The sequence below is a fragment of the Rattus norvegicus genome, chromosome 3 (assembly GCF_021556685.1).
Source record: "Rattus norvegicus strain SHRSP/BbbUtx chromosome 3, alternate assembly SHRSP_T2T, whole genome shotgun sequence".
Lineage (NCBI taxonomy): Eukaryota > Metazoa > Chordata > Mammalia > Rodentia > Muridae > Rattus > Rattus norvegicus.
In genome coordinates this window covers 24000163-24017977 of record NC_141536.1, presented here as the reverse complement: position 1 = coordinate 24017977, position 17815 = coordinate 24000163, and the positions used below count along the sequence as shown (strand labels likewise).

The 17815-nt window shown below is 35.8% G+C and overlaps 1 protein-coding gene across 2 annotated transcripts in view; it reads left to right on the top strand.

Moving 5' to 3' along the window:
- Window positions 1-17815, top strand: part of Lrp1b (LDL receptor related protein 1B) — a 2085328-nt gene that overhangs the window by 1935364 nt on the left and 132149 nt on the right. For both annotated transcript variants that reach the window (XM_087654909.1, XM_087654910.1), the window contains exons 69-71: window positions 9726-9855; window positions 11468-11574; window positions 11914-12046. In XM_087654909.1, the coding sequence (XP_087511035.1) occupies window positions 9726-9855; window positions 11468-11574; window positions 11914-12046 (370 nt within the window). The remainder of the gene's footprint in view (window positions 1-9725; window positions 9856-11467; window positions 11575-11913; window positions 12047-17815) is intronic.

Here is a 17815-nt window from a genome sequence, read left to right as displayed (position 1 = left end):
TCGGACTATATCAAAAGAAGGGAAATGCATGAACACAGGCATATACAAACCACCACCATCAACAATTGCAAAAATAACTGGGATCAAGGATCATTGCACTTTCATATCCTTCCGTATAAAGAGAGAGAGGGAGGGAGAGGGGGAGAGAGAGGAGAGAGAGAGAGAGAGAGAGAGAGAGAGAGAGAGAGAGAGACAGAGACAGAGACAGAGACAGAGACAGAGACAGAAACAGAGATAGAAACAGAGATAGAAACAGAGATAGAAACAGAGATAGAAACAGAGACTAATACAATGGTTGTGAAAAAACAAGCATCCAGAAAAAAATTATATATTTAAAAAAATCAACAAAAAACAAAACAAAATCACACCTTAACAACAAGGATAAATGGGGGTTGCGGATTTAGCTCAGTGGTAGAGTACTTGTCTAGCAAGCACAAGGCCCTGGGTTCGGTCCCCAGCTCCGAAAAAAAAAAAAAGAAGAAGAAAAAAATACAAAACAACAAGGATAAATTGTCATTTCAAGCAAATAGACCAAAATATTGATTGATCAAAACATTTTAATATGTAACAAAATTGATATCAACCAAAACAAATCAGAAGAGGTAGGGAAAAATATTAGTACTCCTCAAAGAAAAAATTTGTCAAGAGGAAGTTTCAGTGTACAACATCCAGCCCCCCCAAAAAGAAACAGTGCTACAACTTAAATCATATATTGACTATCACAGACTTGGAGAGTTCAGCATAATACTGTCACTAATCAACAGATCAACTGAACAAAAAATAAACAAAAATGTATGACCTAAATGACATTATAAACCAAATTGACCTAGCAGATATTTACAGAACATTTCACCCAAACACTAAAGTACATAACTTTTCAGCACTTAATTGAAATGGCTACACCTGCTTAGATACAAAGTAACCCTCAACACATAAATGGATATGGAAATAGCACCATATAACCTATCAGAACACAATGGGTGAAATATGAATAACAAAAACAGTAGAAAAAAACAGAATCCTTCAAACTTAAAAGTTCTCAATTTAACCTGGACCTCCAAGATCTCTGAGACACTAGATCACCAACCAGGCAGCATACACCAGCTGATATGAGGCCCCCAACACATGTATAGCAGAGGACAGTCAGAGAAGATGCTCCTAACTCTCAAAAGACTGGAGACCCCAGTGACTTTAGAGGTCTGGTAGGGTGAGTGAGGTGGGAACATCCTCATGGAGACAGGAGGGGCAAGAAGGTGGTATGATGAGATGTTGAACAGTCAGAGGATGAACCAGGATAAGAATAACATCTAGAATGTAAAAAAGAAAAAGTAGAAGTATAGGAAAAATACACATTAAATATAAGGCTTCATTCTAATGTGAACAAACTAATAGGAAAAACTTATGGGAGAAATGATCAGCCACAGAGTGGGAAAAGATTCAATACATTGAATAAACTAAAGATTCTTTATTCTTTTCATATTGAGACTGGGTAATATGATAGGCAGGTCTATGGGGACATAGGAAGAAAGAAGAGCTCCTCACTAAGGAGTTTATTTAACCTGTGATAAGCAAGTAGAGGGTGACTTGGTAAACCAAGGTTTCAGTTGACTTGAACTACACATACACCCCTTTCCTAGCAATGCACCTGCAGTCTGGGATCTGTACCTATACTGTGTTATACACACCCCTTTCCTAGACATGCACATGAAGCCTGGGACCCTCAACTGTACTGAGTTGCATTTATGTCTCCTGTCAAATAGGGAAGTGAGTTACTTTTCCTGACAACTTTCAAAAATGTCCCATTTTCATTCAGATGTGTCTCCACATGTCTAGGAATAGAGGGAATGGAGCTAGCTTAACCTGAACTGGCTTGGGGTGCATGTACAGTAAGTTAAGCTGTTCCCTATAAGTGAATGTTTAAGAAAAATCCTACTTACCATCTTATGCCCATCCATAATTGGGAATGCTGTATATGAATAAAATCAGATGGATGAGGAAGGATATTTTCAAAGAACAAAGACTGACAGAGCCCAATTCTATCAATCAAAATAGAGAACCACTTGCACCTTTGTAACCAACCCTTCCTTCTCCTGGACTCAATAAAAAGAGTCCCCAACTATGAGCAGACCTTTTGGGCCCTGTAGATAATAGCCTGCTCCTCCCTTACTGTCTCTATAAATAAAACTTGCTGCTTTTGAAGAAAATGTTTACAAATTGAAAACTTAATATCTGTCTAATGAACAAAAAATGGGACAAAACAGAAATTGAAACCAATTAAGACTTAATAGAGTTGAATTAGTATGTATATATTACATCATCACAAAACTTGCAGGACAAAATCAAAGTAGTTCTAAGTTCATAGCATTAAGTGTGTACATTAAAACAATTGTGATTGTAACAGCATACCAGAAATCTCCAGAATAAGTGGAGGAAATGATATTCAAGATGAGTAAGTAATAAAAAATAATCAAACTCAGGGCTGAAATGAATACAATAGAAACAAATACAAATAATCAATGAAAAAAAGATTTGGTTCTGTGAGAAAATCAGTCAGATCAACAAAACTTTATTCAAATTAACTAAAATGTGGAGAGAGAAGACCCAAATTAACAAATTCAGAAATGAAAATGTAGAAATAACAATAGACACTGAAGAAATCAAGGGAATTTTAAGGACAGACTTTAAAGATCTGTACTCTGTAAAATCGGAAAATTCCAAATAAATGGCTTATTTTCTGAATACATGCAATTCACCAAAGTCACATAAAGATGATATAAACAACTTAAACAGGCATGGAATCCCTAATGAAATAGAAGCTACCATTACCAGTTTCTCAACTGTTAAAAAAATGTGCAGAATTCTACCAGAATTTCAAAGAAGAATTGATATCAATACTTCTCAAATTATTCCACAAAATAAAAACAGAAGGAACATTGCCCAATTTATTTTATAAGGCCACAGTTATCCTGATAGCCACATAAAAACTAAAATGGAAAGCAAATTATTCATCAATTTTTCCTTATGATCAAGGTACAAAAATATTCAGTAGAATACAAACTGGACCGAAGAACACATCAAAAGTTCATTCACAATGACCAAGTAGATGCACCCCAGAGATTCAGGGATGGTCCAACATATATAATTAATAAATGTAATAATCATATAAAGAAACTTATCAAAATTAAATTTTCATCTCATTAGATACAGAAAAGCTCTTCATCACAAGATAACAGCCAATCATGATGAAAGTTTTGGGGAAGATTAAGGATACAAGGGCTATACCTAAAGATAAACAGAAAGTCTATAGCAAGCATCAACTTAAATAGACAGAAACTCAAAACAATTATGCTAAAATTAGGGACAATGCAATGTTGTTCAATCTCTCCATGCCTACTCAATGTAGCGTTTGATACCTTGACTGGAAAAAGAAGACAATTGAAAGAAATCAAGGGCATAAAAATTGGAAATGAAGTCAAATTGCTTAATTTTAGAACATATGATAGAATATCTAAGTTATCAGAAAATTCACTAGAAACCCCTATAGATGACAAACACATCCAGCAAAGTAGATGGATGCTAAATTAACTTAGAAAAATCAATAGCCTTCATATGTACAAATGACAAATGATCTGAAGAGGAATCAGGGAAAGAACACCGTGTTCTCAAATAACAAAAAATATTTTGGGATATCTCTACCCTAGAAAATGAAATAACTGCACAATAAAAACTTCAAATCTTCAAAGAAAGACATTGCCATCAGAAGATGTGGAGATTTTCCATCTCATGGATCATTGGGAATAACATGTGAATCGCTGTCCTGCTAAACACAATTAATAGAAACAATATGATGCACATCAAAATTGTAATACAATGATTCCAACATGATAAAATTATCTTGACATGATAATTTTCAGCTATTCACATACACACACACACACACACACACACACACACACACCCCAAAACAAGACAAAGTAAACAACAACAACAACAACAAAATGAGCACAAACAATCCTTAATAAGAAAAGAACTGCTGGAGCTATCCTGTCTCTGATTTCAAGTTTTACTATAAAACTATAGTAATTAGTACTATTACTACTGATGATGGTGGTGGTGGTGGTGGTAGTGATGATGATGATATAATAAAATATTGACATAAAAACAGAAACATTAATCAATGAAATAAAGTTGAAGACCAGACATAAACGCACATACTTGTGAATAACTTATGTTTAATAAAGTTTGAAATATATACTACAAAAACGACAGCATCTTCAACAACTGGTGCTATTCAAACTGAGTGGCTTCAGGCAGAAGAATCAAAGAAGATCCATATCTATCTCCCTGCCCAAAACTCAACTCCCCATAGATTGTAGTTGTCCTCCTAAAGCCAGATAAGCCGCAACTGATAGAGGGTATGCGGAGAATAGACTTGAACCCATTGTCCCAGGAACTGACTTTCTGCACACACGATCATGACCACTTGGAGTATGATCATAAATGAATAAATCAAACTCCAGGAAACTGAAAAGCTTCGCTGCAGACAAGGACACCATCATTTGGAAAACCTGGAAGCCTACAGAATGGAAAAAGATTTTTCCAACTATAAATCTGATTGAGGAATGATACCAAAAATGTTGAAAGAACTAAGTACTAGATATCAAAACAAAACAAAACAAAAACAAACAAACAAACAAAAACCAAGAAAGCAACCTCAGTTTAAAACGAGGTACATATCAAACATAGAATTCTCAATAGAGGAAAGAGAAGTGATCAAGAAACATTTCAAGAAAAGTTCATCTTTGGCCATCAGGAAAATGTAAATTAAAATTACTTTGAGATTTCATTTTATTCCTGTCAGAATAGGCTAAAAATCAATAGTATTATCTGGCCAGGATGTGAGGGAAGAATAACACTCATACATTGCAAGTATGTATACACTGTGGTGTATATAGCCAATATGGAAAGCAGTGTCCCTCAGAAAAAAAGAATCTATCTATATCAAGAGTCAGATATACCATATATGACAGTTAGATTAAAATTGACCCCCATATCTTATAGTGAGAGAGACAATTGGGTGTGACCTTGTTAGTATAGGTTTGCCAACTTTGGAAGAAGTATGTCTTCTTCCAAAGATTTCAGATTCTCAAACCTGGCTCCATGTCTTTCTGGCTCAGTCTCTGCCTATCTAGACATGGAACTCAACTACTTCTCCAGCACCATGTCTGCCCCTGAAATATGTCTCCTGCCATGGCGTTAATGGACTACACCTCTGAAATTATAAACCAGGTCCAATTAAATGCATTTCTTTGTAAATGTTGCCATGGCTAGATGTCTGACCTCAGCAATAAAACTCTAAAAGCTCTAATTTGGTACCAGGGACACGGTGATGCTTTTATGATAGGCCAGACCATGGTCTTGTTTGAAGGAATATGGACTAGAAAATTAACTGTACATTTAAAAAGGGCTTAATGGGTCATCCTAGTAGAAACACAGGAGACATGTGCTAAGGATGTATCTGTACTGCTAGGTCTGACTCAAAAGGTTTCAGGAGACCATAACAGTAAGTGACTTAGACATACCTTGCGATGTTTTGACAAAAACGTCGCTGTTTTTTTCCCTTGTCTGAAACGTCTGCCTTAAGCCAAATTGAAGAGTTTTGCATTTTGTTCGCAGAGATTTCAAAAAAAAAAACTTCATGTTGTCTTTGTTCTGTGGTTATTAGTAGCCAGTTTAATGAAAATTTATAATGAAAAGAAACAACCTGGGCAAGAAAAAATAAAACATGTACAGTTTGAAAAACAGAACACCAGAAAGTGTAAAAAAAAAAAAAAAAACTAAAGAAAAGCCTGATGTTACATGGAAGAAAGGGACTGATGGCCTTAAATAAGACCCCACCCTGCTAGGCTTCCAATTTGTAAAAAGTGATTATAAAAATTGAAAAGAATATAAAAGAAACAATGGGGTGTTGTAGTGTACACCGTTAATCTCAGAATTCTGAAGGCAGAGGCTGATAGACCTGCTGTGTTCATGGAAACGTGTTATGCCATTCGATTCTATCAGTCATTGGAAGCAGAAATGACTATAGTTACGAACTTCATTTTCCAGTATATCCTCATCTTCTTCAAGTTCTGATGTGCTGAGCCCTGGAGCAGTCAGGGATGTAGCAGTCAGATTATTGGCCTCTTTCCTAAATGGATACTATCCCAATAATCTACATTTGCATATTTAAATTCAGAACTTTCTAGTCTGGGGACTGATACCAGCCCTGGGATGCAAGTCCAAAATACAGCTTATTGGGAAACAAATAATGGTAGGGATAATAAAAAGACATTTTCCTAAATTGTACTGATACAATATAAGACAAGAAAAACAACAGCATATTCTTCTAATATAAGAAATGCTGTCTTATTTTACTAAAAGCATCTTTAACCCTACAAGTTTTATTCCACAAAGGACAATTCTCTTTGCATCAAGATTGAAATCACTAATCATCTCTCTTCTTTTAAAAAAGCAAATTACAGGTTTACTCTATTTATTGATTAATGTGTACATTTGTATTTGCACATGTGTGCAGGTGCTCTTGTTGGTCAGAAGAAGGCACAAGAACAATTAAAAAGAAAGAGGCCATAAGTTAAAGAGGGAATGGTTGGTGTTGGGGGGCAAGTGAGTAGTTGAAGGGAGGAAAGTTAAGGGAAAAATTTACGTTATTATATTTCATTTAAAAAGTAAATTTTTAGAAAATGAAAAAATGAAACTATTCATGGAATCATTGGAAATTTATCATCACTTTTTCATGCTCATGAGCCGGCAATGAGCATATGAGGTTTCTTTTTTATTATTATTTTTGGATTTTTTTTATTTATATTTCAAAGCTTATCCCATTTCCCGTTTTCCCATCCATAAACCCCATATGTCATTCCCCCTACCCCTGCTTCTATGATGGTGTTCCCCCTCCCACCCACCCACCCACTGTTTCCCTCCTCCTCACCGTGATATTCCCCTACATGGGAAGTGGATCCTTGACAAGACCGAGGACTTCTCCTCTCATTGTTGCCCAACAAGGCCATCCTCTGCTACATATGCAGGTGGAGCCATGGGTCTGTCCATGTGTACTCTTTGGATAGTGGTTAGTCATTGGAACCTCTCATTGGTTGGTATTGCTGTTCTTATGGGGTTGCAACCCCCTTAACCTCCTTCAATGCTTTCTCTAGTTCCTCAATTGGGGACCACATTCTCAGTTCAGTGGTTGGCTGAGAGCACCCACCTCTTTATTTGTCATGATCTGGCAGAGTCTCTCAGGAGACAACTATATCAGGTTTCTTTCAGGTTTCACTTCTTGGCATCAGCAATATTGTCTGGGTTTGGTGGCTGTATGTATATGGACTGGATCCCAAGGGAGGACAGTTTCTGGATGTCCTTTCTTGTCGTCTCTGCTCCAAATGTGTCTCTGCATTAACTCCTGTTCCCCCTTCTAAGAAGGACTGAATGATCCACACTTTGGTCATCCTTCTTGAGCTTCATGTGGTCTGAGGATTGTATCTTGGGTAATTAGAGCTTTTAGGCTAAGACCACTTATCAGTGAGTGCATACCATGTGTGTTTTCTTGTGATTGGGTTAGTTCACTCAGGATGATATTTTCTAGTTCCAATCATTTGCCTATGAATTTCATGAAGTCATTGTATTTAATAGCTGAGTTTTACTACATTGTATAAATGTACCACATTTTCTGTATCCATTCTTCTGTTGAGGGACATCTGGGTTCTTTCCTGCTTCTGTTATACATAAAACTACTATGAACACAGTAGAGCATGTGTCTTTGTTATACATTGGAGCATCTTTTGGTTATATCAGAAGCGGTATTGCTGGTTCCTCAGGTACTGCTATGTCTAATTTTCCGAGAAACCTCCAGACTGATTTCCAGAGTGGTTGTACCAGCTTCCAATCACACCAACAATAGAGGAGTGTTCCTCTTTCTCTACATTCTCACCAACATCTGTTGTCACCTGAGATTTTGATCTTAGTCATTCTTAGGTGAGGTGGAGTCTCAGGGCTGTTTTGATTTGCATTTCCCTGTTGGCTAAGGATGTTGAACATTTCTTTAGGTGCTTCTCAGTCATTCAATATTCCTCAGCTTAGAATTCTTTGTTTAGCTCTATACCCCATTTTTAATGGGGTTATTTGGTTCTCTGGAGTCTAACTTCTTGAGTTCTTTGTATGTATTAGAAATTAGCACTCTATTGAATGCAAGATAGAAAACGTCTTTTCCCAATCTGTTGGTTGCCATTTGGCCCTAATGACAGTGTCCTTTGCCTTCCAAAAAGTTTGCAATGTTAAGAAGTACCATTTGTTGATTCTCGATCTTAGAACATAAGTGATTTGTGTTCTGTTCAGGAAAATTTCCATAGTATCCATGTGTTCAAGGTTCTTCCCTACTTTTTCTTCTATTAGTTTGAGTGCATCTGGTTTTATGTGGAAGTCCTTGTTACACTTGGACTTAAGATTTGTACAGGGTGATAAGAATGGATCTATTTGCATTTTTCTACATGCAGACTGTCATTTGAACTAGCACCATTTGGTGAAAGTTCTAGTTTTTTTCTCACTGGATGGTTTTAACTCCTTTGTCAAAGAGCAAGTGACCATAAGTGTGTGGGTCCATTTCTGGGTCTTAAATTATATTCCCCTGATCTACCCGCCTGTCTCTGTACCAATATCATACAATTTTTATCACTATTGCTCGATAGTACAGCTTGAGGTCAGGGATGTTGACTCTAACTGAAGTTCTTTTATTGTTGAGAATAGTTTTTGCTATCCTTGTTGTTGTTGTTGTCGTTGTTGTTGTTCCAAATGAATTTGCAAATTGCTCTTTCTAACTCCATGAAGAATTGAGTTGGAATTTCGGCGGAGATTGCATTGATTCTGTAGATTGCTTTGGGCAAGATGGCCATTTTTACTATATTAATCCTGCCAATCCATGAGCATGGGGGATCTTTCCATCTTCTGAGATCTTCAATTTCTTTCATGACAGACTTGAAGTTCTTGTCATACAGATCTTTTACTTGCTTTGTTAGAGTCACACTGAGTTATTTTATTTTATTTGTGACTATTGTGAATGGTGTCATTTCCCTAAATTCTTTCTCACCCTGTTTATCCTTTGAGTAGAGGAAGGCTACTGATTTGTTCAATTTAGTTCCAGCCACTTTTCTGAAGTTGTTTATCATCCGTAGGAGTTCTCTGAAAGAATTTTTGGGATCACTTAAGTATACTATCATGTCATCTACAAATAGTGATATTTTGACTTCTTCGTTTCCAATTTATATTTCTTTGACCTCCTCCTGTTGTCTGCTTACTCTGGCTAGGACTACAAGTATTATATTGAACAGGTAGGGAGAGAGTGGCCAGTCTTGTCTAGCCCTGATTTTAGTGTGATTGCTTCAAGTTTTTCTCCATTTAGTTTAACGTTGTCTACTGGTTTGCTGTATATTGCTTTTACTATGTTTAGGTATGGACTTGAATTCATGACCTTTCTAAGATTTATAACATGCAGTGGTTTTGAATTTTGTCAAATACTTTCTCAGCTTCTACTGAGATGATCATGTGGGGTTTTTTTTCTTTGTTTTGGCTGTGCAGTTTTTTTGGCTTCTAAACTCATGAACATTTTTAGTTCTTTTCACTTTGCAGAAAGTTTTCTTTATAAATTTAATTATCTGTGTTATACTTCACAGAAAAATTGTGAAACGAGTTGTTCCAAAGATCAATTTCAGTGTTCCAATGGCCAATGTCTGTCAGCAAAATGGAAGTGTGATGGACATGAAGACTGTAAATATGGAGAAGATGAGAAAAACTGTGAGCCAGGTAAAATTAGAATCGAGTATCCACATTAGTGCTTCCTCTAAATGTGATGGAATTTAAACAAAGGCAGTGATGTACAGAAAACTTACAAAGGCATACGTTTTGCTGGCATTTAGAAATCACTTAGAATATCTGCGAGTAAAATCTTTCTGCATTTTCCCTATGTTTCAAAGTCATTTTGATAGATAAAATCACTCCTTATATATGAAATCCATATTTGGATTTCAGGCACCCATATTTGATTTCTGGTTCTTCTGCCTTATCACACCTCTTTCAGTTTTTTTCCCCTTATTACAAAATAAATTTGTTTTCATCATAAAATGTGAGGTTTTGAAAAATGCAGTGACAGTTAGATGGGCCAGCTGAAAAGTACACAGGTTCTATTTGTATTTATGTCTCATACCAAGTCAGATGAAAATTAGGAAATATTCTAGGGTATAGAAAAATAATGTACTCCATACATTTCTATTACTTAAACATGGTTCTACAATAAACTCATTAAATATGCAATGTTTATCTGGATGTATCAGTTACATTGTCTTACAGAAACAATCAGAAGATCACACTGTTATCTATGTATAAATACAGAAGAATGAACTTGGGAGATAAGATTGATAAGAACTTAAGAAGAAGTTTATTCCAGTTATCACCCATATTCTGATGAATCATATCTTTCTTTCTGGCACCAGATGCATTCTTAGTCATGGTATTCATCACATTCACTAGATAAAACTGTTGTCTAAAACATATGAAACTCAAGAAAGCCTTTTACACCTTTGTTTAAAGTATAAATAAGACCTCATATTCATTGTACAAGTAAGTTAGGGCATATCATTACCAATTTCAACATCAAACTCTAGAAATATCACTATGACCCCAAAACACAAATCCATAGTCAAAATGTAGCTTTATTAATTTATATCATTATAACTTAAATGATATGATGGTAATAATTTATACACTTAAAATTTCTGCTTAAGAAAGACAAAAACAAAAATTCTAGTAAGGCAATGGTGGTACACACCTTTAATTACAGCATTGGGGAGGCAAAAGTAGGTAGGTGAATCTTTTAGTTTGAGTCAACCATGGTCTACAGAGTGAGTTCTAGGATCATCAGGATTTTACAGAGATACCCTGTTTTGATAAACAAAACAACAACAAAGATGAAAGAAAGAAGGAAAGGAAGGAAGGAAGAAAGAGCAACTATAAATTCTGTAGGCTTGGTTAACTACACAAGTAATGTTATTTTTAGGTCTCAAGACAAAAATGTTGAAGTATATATATCACTAGATCACATTCAAAAATTTTCACTTTCTGTTTTATAAATAGCATATATAAATGAAACAAACTTACTCAAGGCTACTTAATGATTCTACATCTTTGAAAATATATATTTTCAAATAATTTTACATTGTGAGAAACCCACTTAATTCTTCAAGATCTATGGAATAAAGTCTCAGTGTTTATTGTTAATTTAGTTTATTGTGTTAAATCCTTACTTCAATCCCATCAGTTGGTATTATCATGAATTCATGTTCTTATATTCATTTATATATTTTACCTTATAAACCAATCATTTTTATTCCTATATCTAAACTTCGGCTTTCTTGTTTAGCCTTTCCTGTCTGCTCATCAAGTGAATATATGTGTGCCAGTGGAGGATGTCTGTCAGCATCTTTGAAATGTAATGGAGAAACTGACTGTGTTGATGGTTCAGATGAGGTAAAAATATATCATTTGATTAAATCCTATGAATTACATAATGCAATTGAAATAAAAATAAAATAAGCAGAATTTTGACTATTAGCAGTTATCTCTAATTTTGTATGTTATGCATGAATATAATTTCTACAGCAAATAGAAGGACCTTCATGCTTCATATAGAGATCTTCTATATCCTAAAGCACACTGTGATTTGTTGAAATTGTGTTCATCAGGACAAATAAAATGAATCTTACTCTATAACAAATATCCACTATTATGAATTCCCTGGCCACACTGCAAGTAATTCTTTCTATCGTCATAAATGAAAGCTCATGTGTGCCCATTGTATTTTTACAGATGGACTGTGTGACAGAATGTAAGGAAGATCAGTTTCAATGCAGAAATAAAGCATATTGTATTCCAATTCGGTGGCTGTGCGATGGAATTTATGACTGTGTGGACGGCAGTGATGAAGAGAACTGTGGCAGAGGTAAGGTGTGTGTGTGTGTGTGTGTGTGTGTGTGTGTGTGTGTGTGGGAGAGAGAGAGAGAGAGAGAGAGAGAGAGAGAGAGAGAGAGAGAGATTAAATAGTATCTATATAACATGCAAAAGATTTATGAATAATTCTTTTAGTTCTTTCTAGTTCTATTCTATAATGCCTTGATTTAAATAAGAAATGCACAAATTTTGACACAAAATGTAATCCCTAAGGATCCACACTGGGAAAAACATGTCACTCAGATGTAAAAGGTTATATAGTACCAGATGGAAGAATGTTTCCAGGCTAGATAGCCATTAGGTCTGTGACATAGCGTGAGATACAGTGGATTCAGGCTCTGCAAAAGAAGTAGTTTTAAGAGGTCACAGGCTCTGAAGGGACAGGTTACAGTCTATATATACACATAACAAGTATCTACAGACACAGGACACAGCCTCTGTAGATGATACTAACTGCACATGCATTCTCTGTGCTCTGCCAGTACCTCCCTTTTATGTGGCTTTCGCACTCTGAGAGAACAAGAACACATGGTTTACTGGAAGGCAAACAGTTGTTATATGTATGACATGTAACTTGTAGCTAGTTCCAGAGATTTTTCTTGTTGTCATATTGTTGACAGGATGAATTACCATTTTTTCCAATGGAGAAGATGGATTTTAATTTTAGAATACAGTATTTTGCAGCTTTGTGAAGACCATTTTTATATAGTAATATTTTGGGCATATATCATGACGTTAAAATCAGCCAATTGTTATGAAAATTATAAAGAATGTGTGTGCTGAAACTTAAAATGATCAAGGGTTACATGATTTTTACATTATTGTTTTGTTACTCTTGTTCCAATGCAATAATTTATAACTTGCTCACAGCTTTCTCTCAGTGGACTTTACATTTTAATATCTGGAACATGATCAATAGAGATGATACTGTCACAGGCTCCTAGACATTCCAAAATACTCACAGAATTTGTATCGCTTAAATACCTCTATTTTTTAAGATTATGATTGGATAATGCCTCCATCTCACACCTGGCAATATCTTATGCTAGGAAACATTTTAGTCCACCTCAGGCCAGCATGGAGAAGAGGGAAAAATAAGCATCTGAAATAGCTGTCTAACTTCAGTAGTCCTCAGATTCTCATTTTATAGTCGATCTTTCTGGCAACAGGAATTTCCTGGACCACATGGTAGCACCAATTCATCCTCACTCTCATATAAAAGGCTCTGTAAGTATAGCTTAGTTGGTAAGCGAATCAATCCCTTCAATGCTCAAGTTGCCACCAGTGCTAGTGCAGCTAGGAGACTAAGGCTCCGTGAATACTGCCCAACTAGTTATCAGTCCATTTGCCAGGTCTGCCTTGTTCATGTCAACTTCATGCCGTATGTACAGATGCTTCATTGTATGACATCCTGAGAAAATGGGAAATTTCAAGTATCTTTTGTATTGAGATGAATTCTACTTAATGTTTCATAGAGTGAAAGAATTGGATATTTTCATCTGATCACTTTCATTTGACAAAGCCACCTATGCCCTGTTTGTTCACACGTTCAACTTTGTAAAGATTCTTTGAGTCTAAGCAATTATGTTTAAACAAAAATTAAATTCCTGCATTTATATTCCTCGAGGAGAGACATGTTTTCAACCTTAGTATTTATTTTAATCTCAAGAAGTAACTTTTGTATTGGAAACATATTTCTCAAAACTTTGAGGAAATGGAAAGCCAAAATAAGCCTCCCTCATACTAAAGTTGAATTTTACCTGTCATCTTAAATCTGGACATTTGTACTAGCAAATGGTATCCTAGAAGTTAAGGAAGCTGCATGTGTATGTTTGTGTGATGCATCAGTGCATAAAGTACGAGTATAAGAGCTAAGGGTCTTAGTTATGATACCTAGTAGTCCTACCACCAGTGTTGTGTGGGTACAGAAATGAATAACTCTCACAGGATTGTGGTCAAGTCAGTTCAGCCAAGATGGAGAACTCCAGGTACATTGAGAGAACCAGTCTCACGGGGGCTATCTATAGAGTAATAGAGGAAGATGTCTGGCCTGTAATCTTGCATGCATAGCCAAATGTATCTACATGCATGCTAGCATAAAACACATTGGTGTGTACTAGTATACATAACATACACATATAGCCATATAGCGTGTGCACATACACACACACACACACACACATACACACACACACACACACACACACGCCACACAAGGTTAAGATTCATCATAGATTCATCATGACAGAGCTTTGGTTACTTAGTTCTCAAGAATAACATTACAAATCTGAGAGAATTAACAAACCACATTTGCATTTTAAAAGATAGAATCTATGGTCCACAAGAACCTGATTCCTGTTGTGGTTTGAACTTTCCTTCTTTGTTCTGCTTGTTCTGGCATCTGTGGAAAAATGAATGGCAGGATTCCTTGATCAAACACAAGACAAATTATGTAAATCTTTATGTGCTTTGTAAAATATTGCAATATATCAAAGCTTATATCAACCCTAGTCACAATGAGAACTTACAACTGTTGCTTTCTGTGTGATTCTCTTGACCATCTTTTTATGAAGCTCCCAGTAGCTCAGTTATAGTTCAGATATGTCATTGTTAAGCTTTGTATTATGTTCTCTACTCTATAAATAATCCTCTGTTCAGTTGATCATGAATATATCTAGGAAACTGAAAGGTGAATGTAGCAAATTTCTTTAAATTTTACCTTTTCTGCTGCTCAATCTGAAGTCATTAGTAGGCTATCACAAAATCCTTTAGCTTACTGTTACAATTATGATCAAATTCATATTTCTATTCCTGATTAAAAATGTGATATCCAACACTATTCTGGGCATATATAAATAAAATGGCATCTAACTCAGTAGCTTAGGGATATCACTTTTCCTTTGAACAACACTGATATGCTCCAAACAGAATTCTGTAAGATAATTAAAGTATGCCAAGAGTTCATAACCACTTTTTAATTTAATTTGTTGCAAAGATACAGTGTGCACTGAGATTAATAACTTAAACCATTCTTACCTGAAAATTTTTGACTCTGCTGCACAACACATTGATTGTGATTTTGAATTAAGGCAATGCACACCGGACCTGATAACCTGATATTCATGTGATCTCTCCCTCTCACTTTCCCTTGCCCTCCCTCCCTCCCTTCTTCCCTCTCTCCTCTCTCCACCCACCTTCTCGCTTTCTCTCTCTCTTCCCACCTCTCTCTTTCTTCCTTTCCTTCCCTCTCCCCTTCCTCCCTTCTCCCTTTATTTTTCCCTTCCTGCTCCTCTTCTTCATTGGGGGAATTCTGAGTATCTAGGCAGCTTTATAACCTACGTTGATCCACCCGCAATTACTTCTCACCAGTCTTCAAAGCACTGGAACTAAGGCTGCTACCAGTACACTAATAAAGCACTCATTATCCCTTTACTATTGCACATCACTCATGCTTTCTTTTGTATTGTTTTTCATTGAAAACATATTAAATGATTTTATGTTAGGTTCAACTTGTTCGGATAATTGAGATTAGAATTAGAGTGCAGTATTTTAGATCTTAGCATTGCAGACATTTAAAACTAAAAAGCATTTCAGGGATCAGTGTAGAACTATGAAACCTGACAGAGTGAATGTTAGTCAATCAATCCCCTGACTAGTTAAAAACCTGTCATTGTGTCTTTGGCTTCTATGATTCTTAATGTTGGCAATGTAAGCTGAACACATTTGACTTTTGAAATTTTGCAGAAATTCTTAGTCCCTGATTTAACGCTTGCTCAAATTTTTGAACAGTAAATACATTCATATCTCTCTTCCTCTGAGCATGTCTGCAATGAATCATATTACGTTGTGGGTTTTTTTTTTTTTTTTGTGAAGTCAATTATGTGAGATCTGCTGAGTCCCCTTCATGCCATAACCTTGCTTGACAACTCACACCAGGCATAAAAAAAAATCATGAGCATTTTCTATTAGGAAACCAACCATATTTGTTTACTTTAACACTGGGTTAATATCTCTTTTATTATTGGGTAGTACTTGTGAATATAGGCCTATAAGTTGCTTTGTTTTGAATCTCTGTCAAGTTAAAAGACTGATCAGATAAGTACAGGAAACCACAGTCCCAATAGCCATTGAGGTCTACATTGCACTTCTTATCTTTTCATACAAAGAACCTAAATATATCGATTCATTCCATTCTGTGCATGTGCTATTGACACATAAATTTTATATTCTAAAAGTTTTATATTTTCTATGTGTCCTAGTTAGGGTTTTACTGTTGTGAACAGACACATGACCAAGGCAAGTCTTATAAAGGACATTTTAATTGGGCTCATAGGTTTAGCGATTCAGTCCAGTGTCATCAAGGTGGGAGCATGCCAACATCCAGGCAGGTATGGTGTAGGAAGAGCTGAGACTTCTACATCTTCATCTGAAGGCTGCTAGTGGAAGACTGACTTCTAGGCAGCTAGAGTGAGGGTCTTAAGCCCACCCGCAGTGAGACACCTACTCCAACAAGGCCATACCTCTTAATAGGACTCCCTAGGCCAAGCATGTATAAACCATTACCCTATGCTTTTCATTTTGTGTGAAAATTTAAACATATAAAAAGCAATGACTGACTGAACAAGTTTCATAGGGAGAAATTAATAAATGGATTGACAAATTACTTTTGTCTTTTTAAGACTAATATTTATGTCTAAATAATAACCTGTCTAAAACCATCTTTGCAGTTACTATAATATTTTGGTGAAAAAGTAGGACTGCGATTTATGGTTTGGGGAAATTAAAAATAACTGTTTCTTCTTTTTCTGTATTGAATAGAAATACAAGTTAAATAAAAATATAATTTTAGTGAATTTCATAAATACATATAATGATTTTAATAAAATGTTACCTTCCTCTCCTCTGTCTAACTGCTCCACCGTCTACCTTCCTCCCAATTGCAGGTTGTCATAATTACTGTAGTCTTCATCTTTCTCCATCCTTCCGTCCACCTTCCCTGCCTCTTCTTACTTCTCCTCTTCTTGTTCTTCTCTATAGCTTATTGGGCTCAACTTGTGGTGTTAATATACACAGGGGTGTGGGGCCATCAACTAGAGCAGGGTTGATCTACCACAAGCCTCATATTTAAAACAACAAAACAAAAGTAAACAAAACAATATGAAACCTAATCTATTACTATAGAAGCCATTAACTGTAAATTCTCAACTATGGTTGTGGGGCTGATAAGGTCTTTTATCATCCACACCTGAATATGTATTTGCTTGTACTTTTTCAGGTTTTGAACCGGCAAACACGATTTTTGAGCACATGAGTTTGTCATGTATAGAAGGCACTCTGTAATCTTCTTTTATATTTGTTTGTTTTTCTTTTCTTTATTTTTGGGGGTGGAGTAAGATGATTTGTTATCTTTGGGTTTGTGAGACAGGGTTTCTCTGTGTACCCTTGGTTGTTCTGGAATTCACTCTGTAGACCAGACTGGGCTTGAACAAAGATCTGCCCATTTCTGCCAACCGAGTGTTATGATTAAAGTCAAGCACCATCACCATCAAACTTTTGCTCTGCTCTTTACTGCCCTTGACCTCATGCAATACCCTCACCCTCTGTTTGTAAGAAGCTCTCGGAGCCATGCTGTAACAACAGGGTAATATATATATATATATATATATATATATATATATATATATGTGATATATCCTCTTATATCACTTATTAACTGCACTTTGACTAACTGATTCTGCCCTCAATTGCACAAAGAATCACC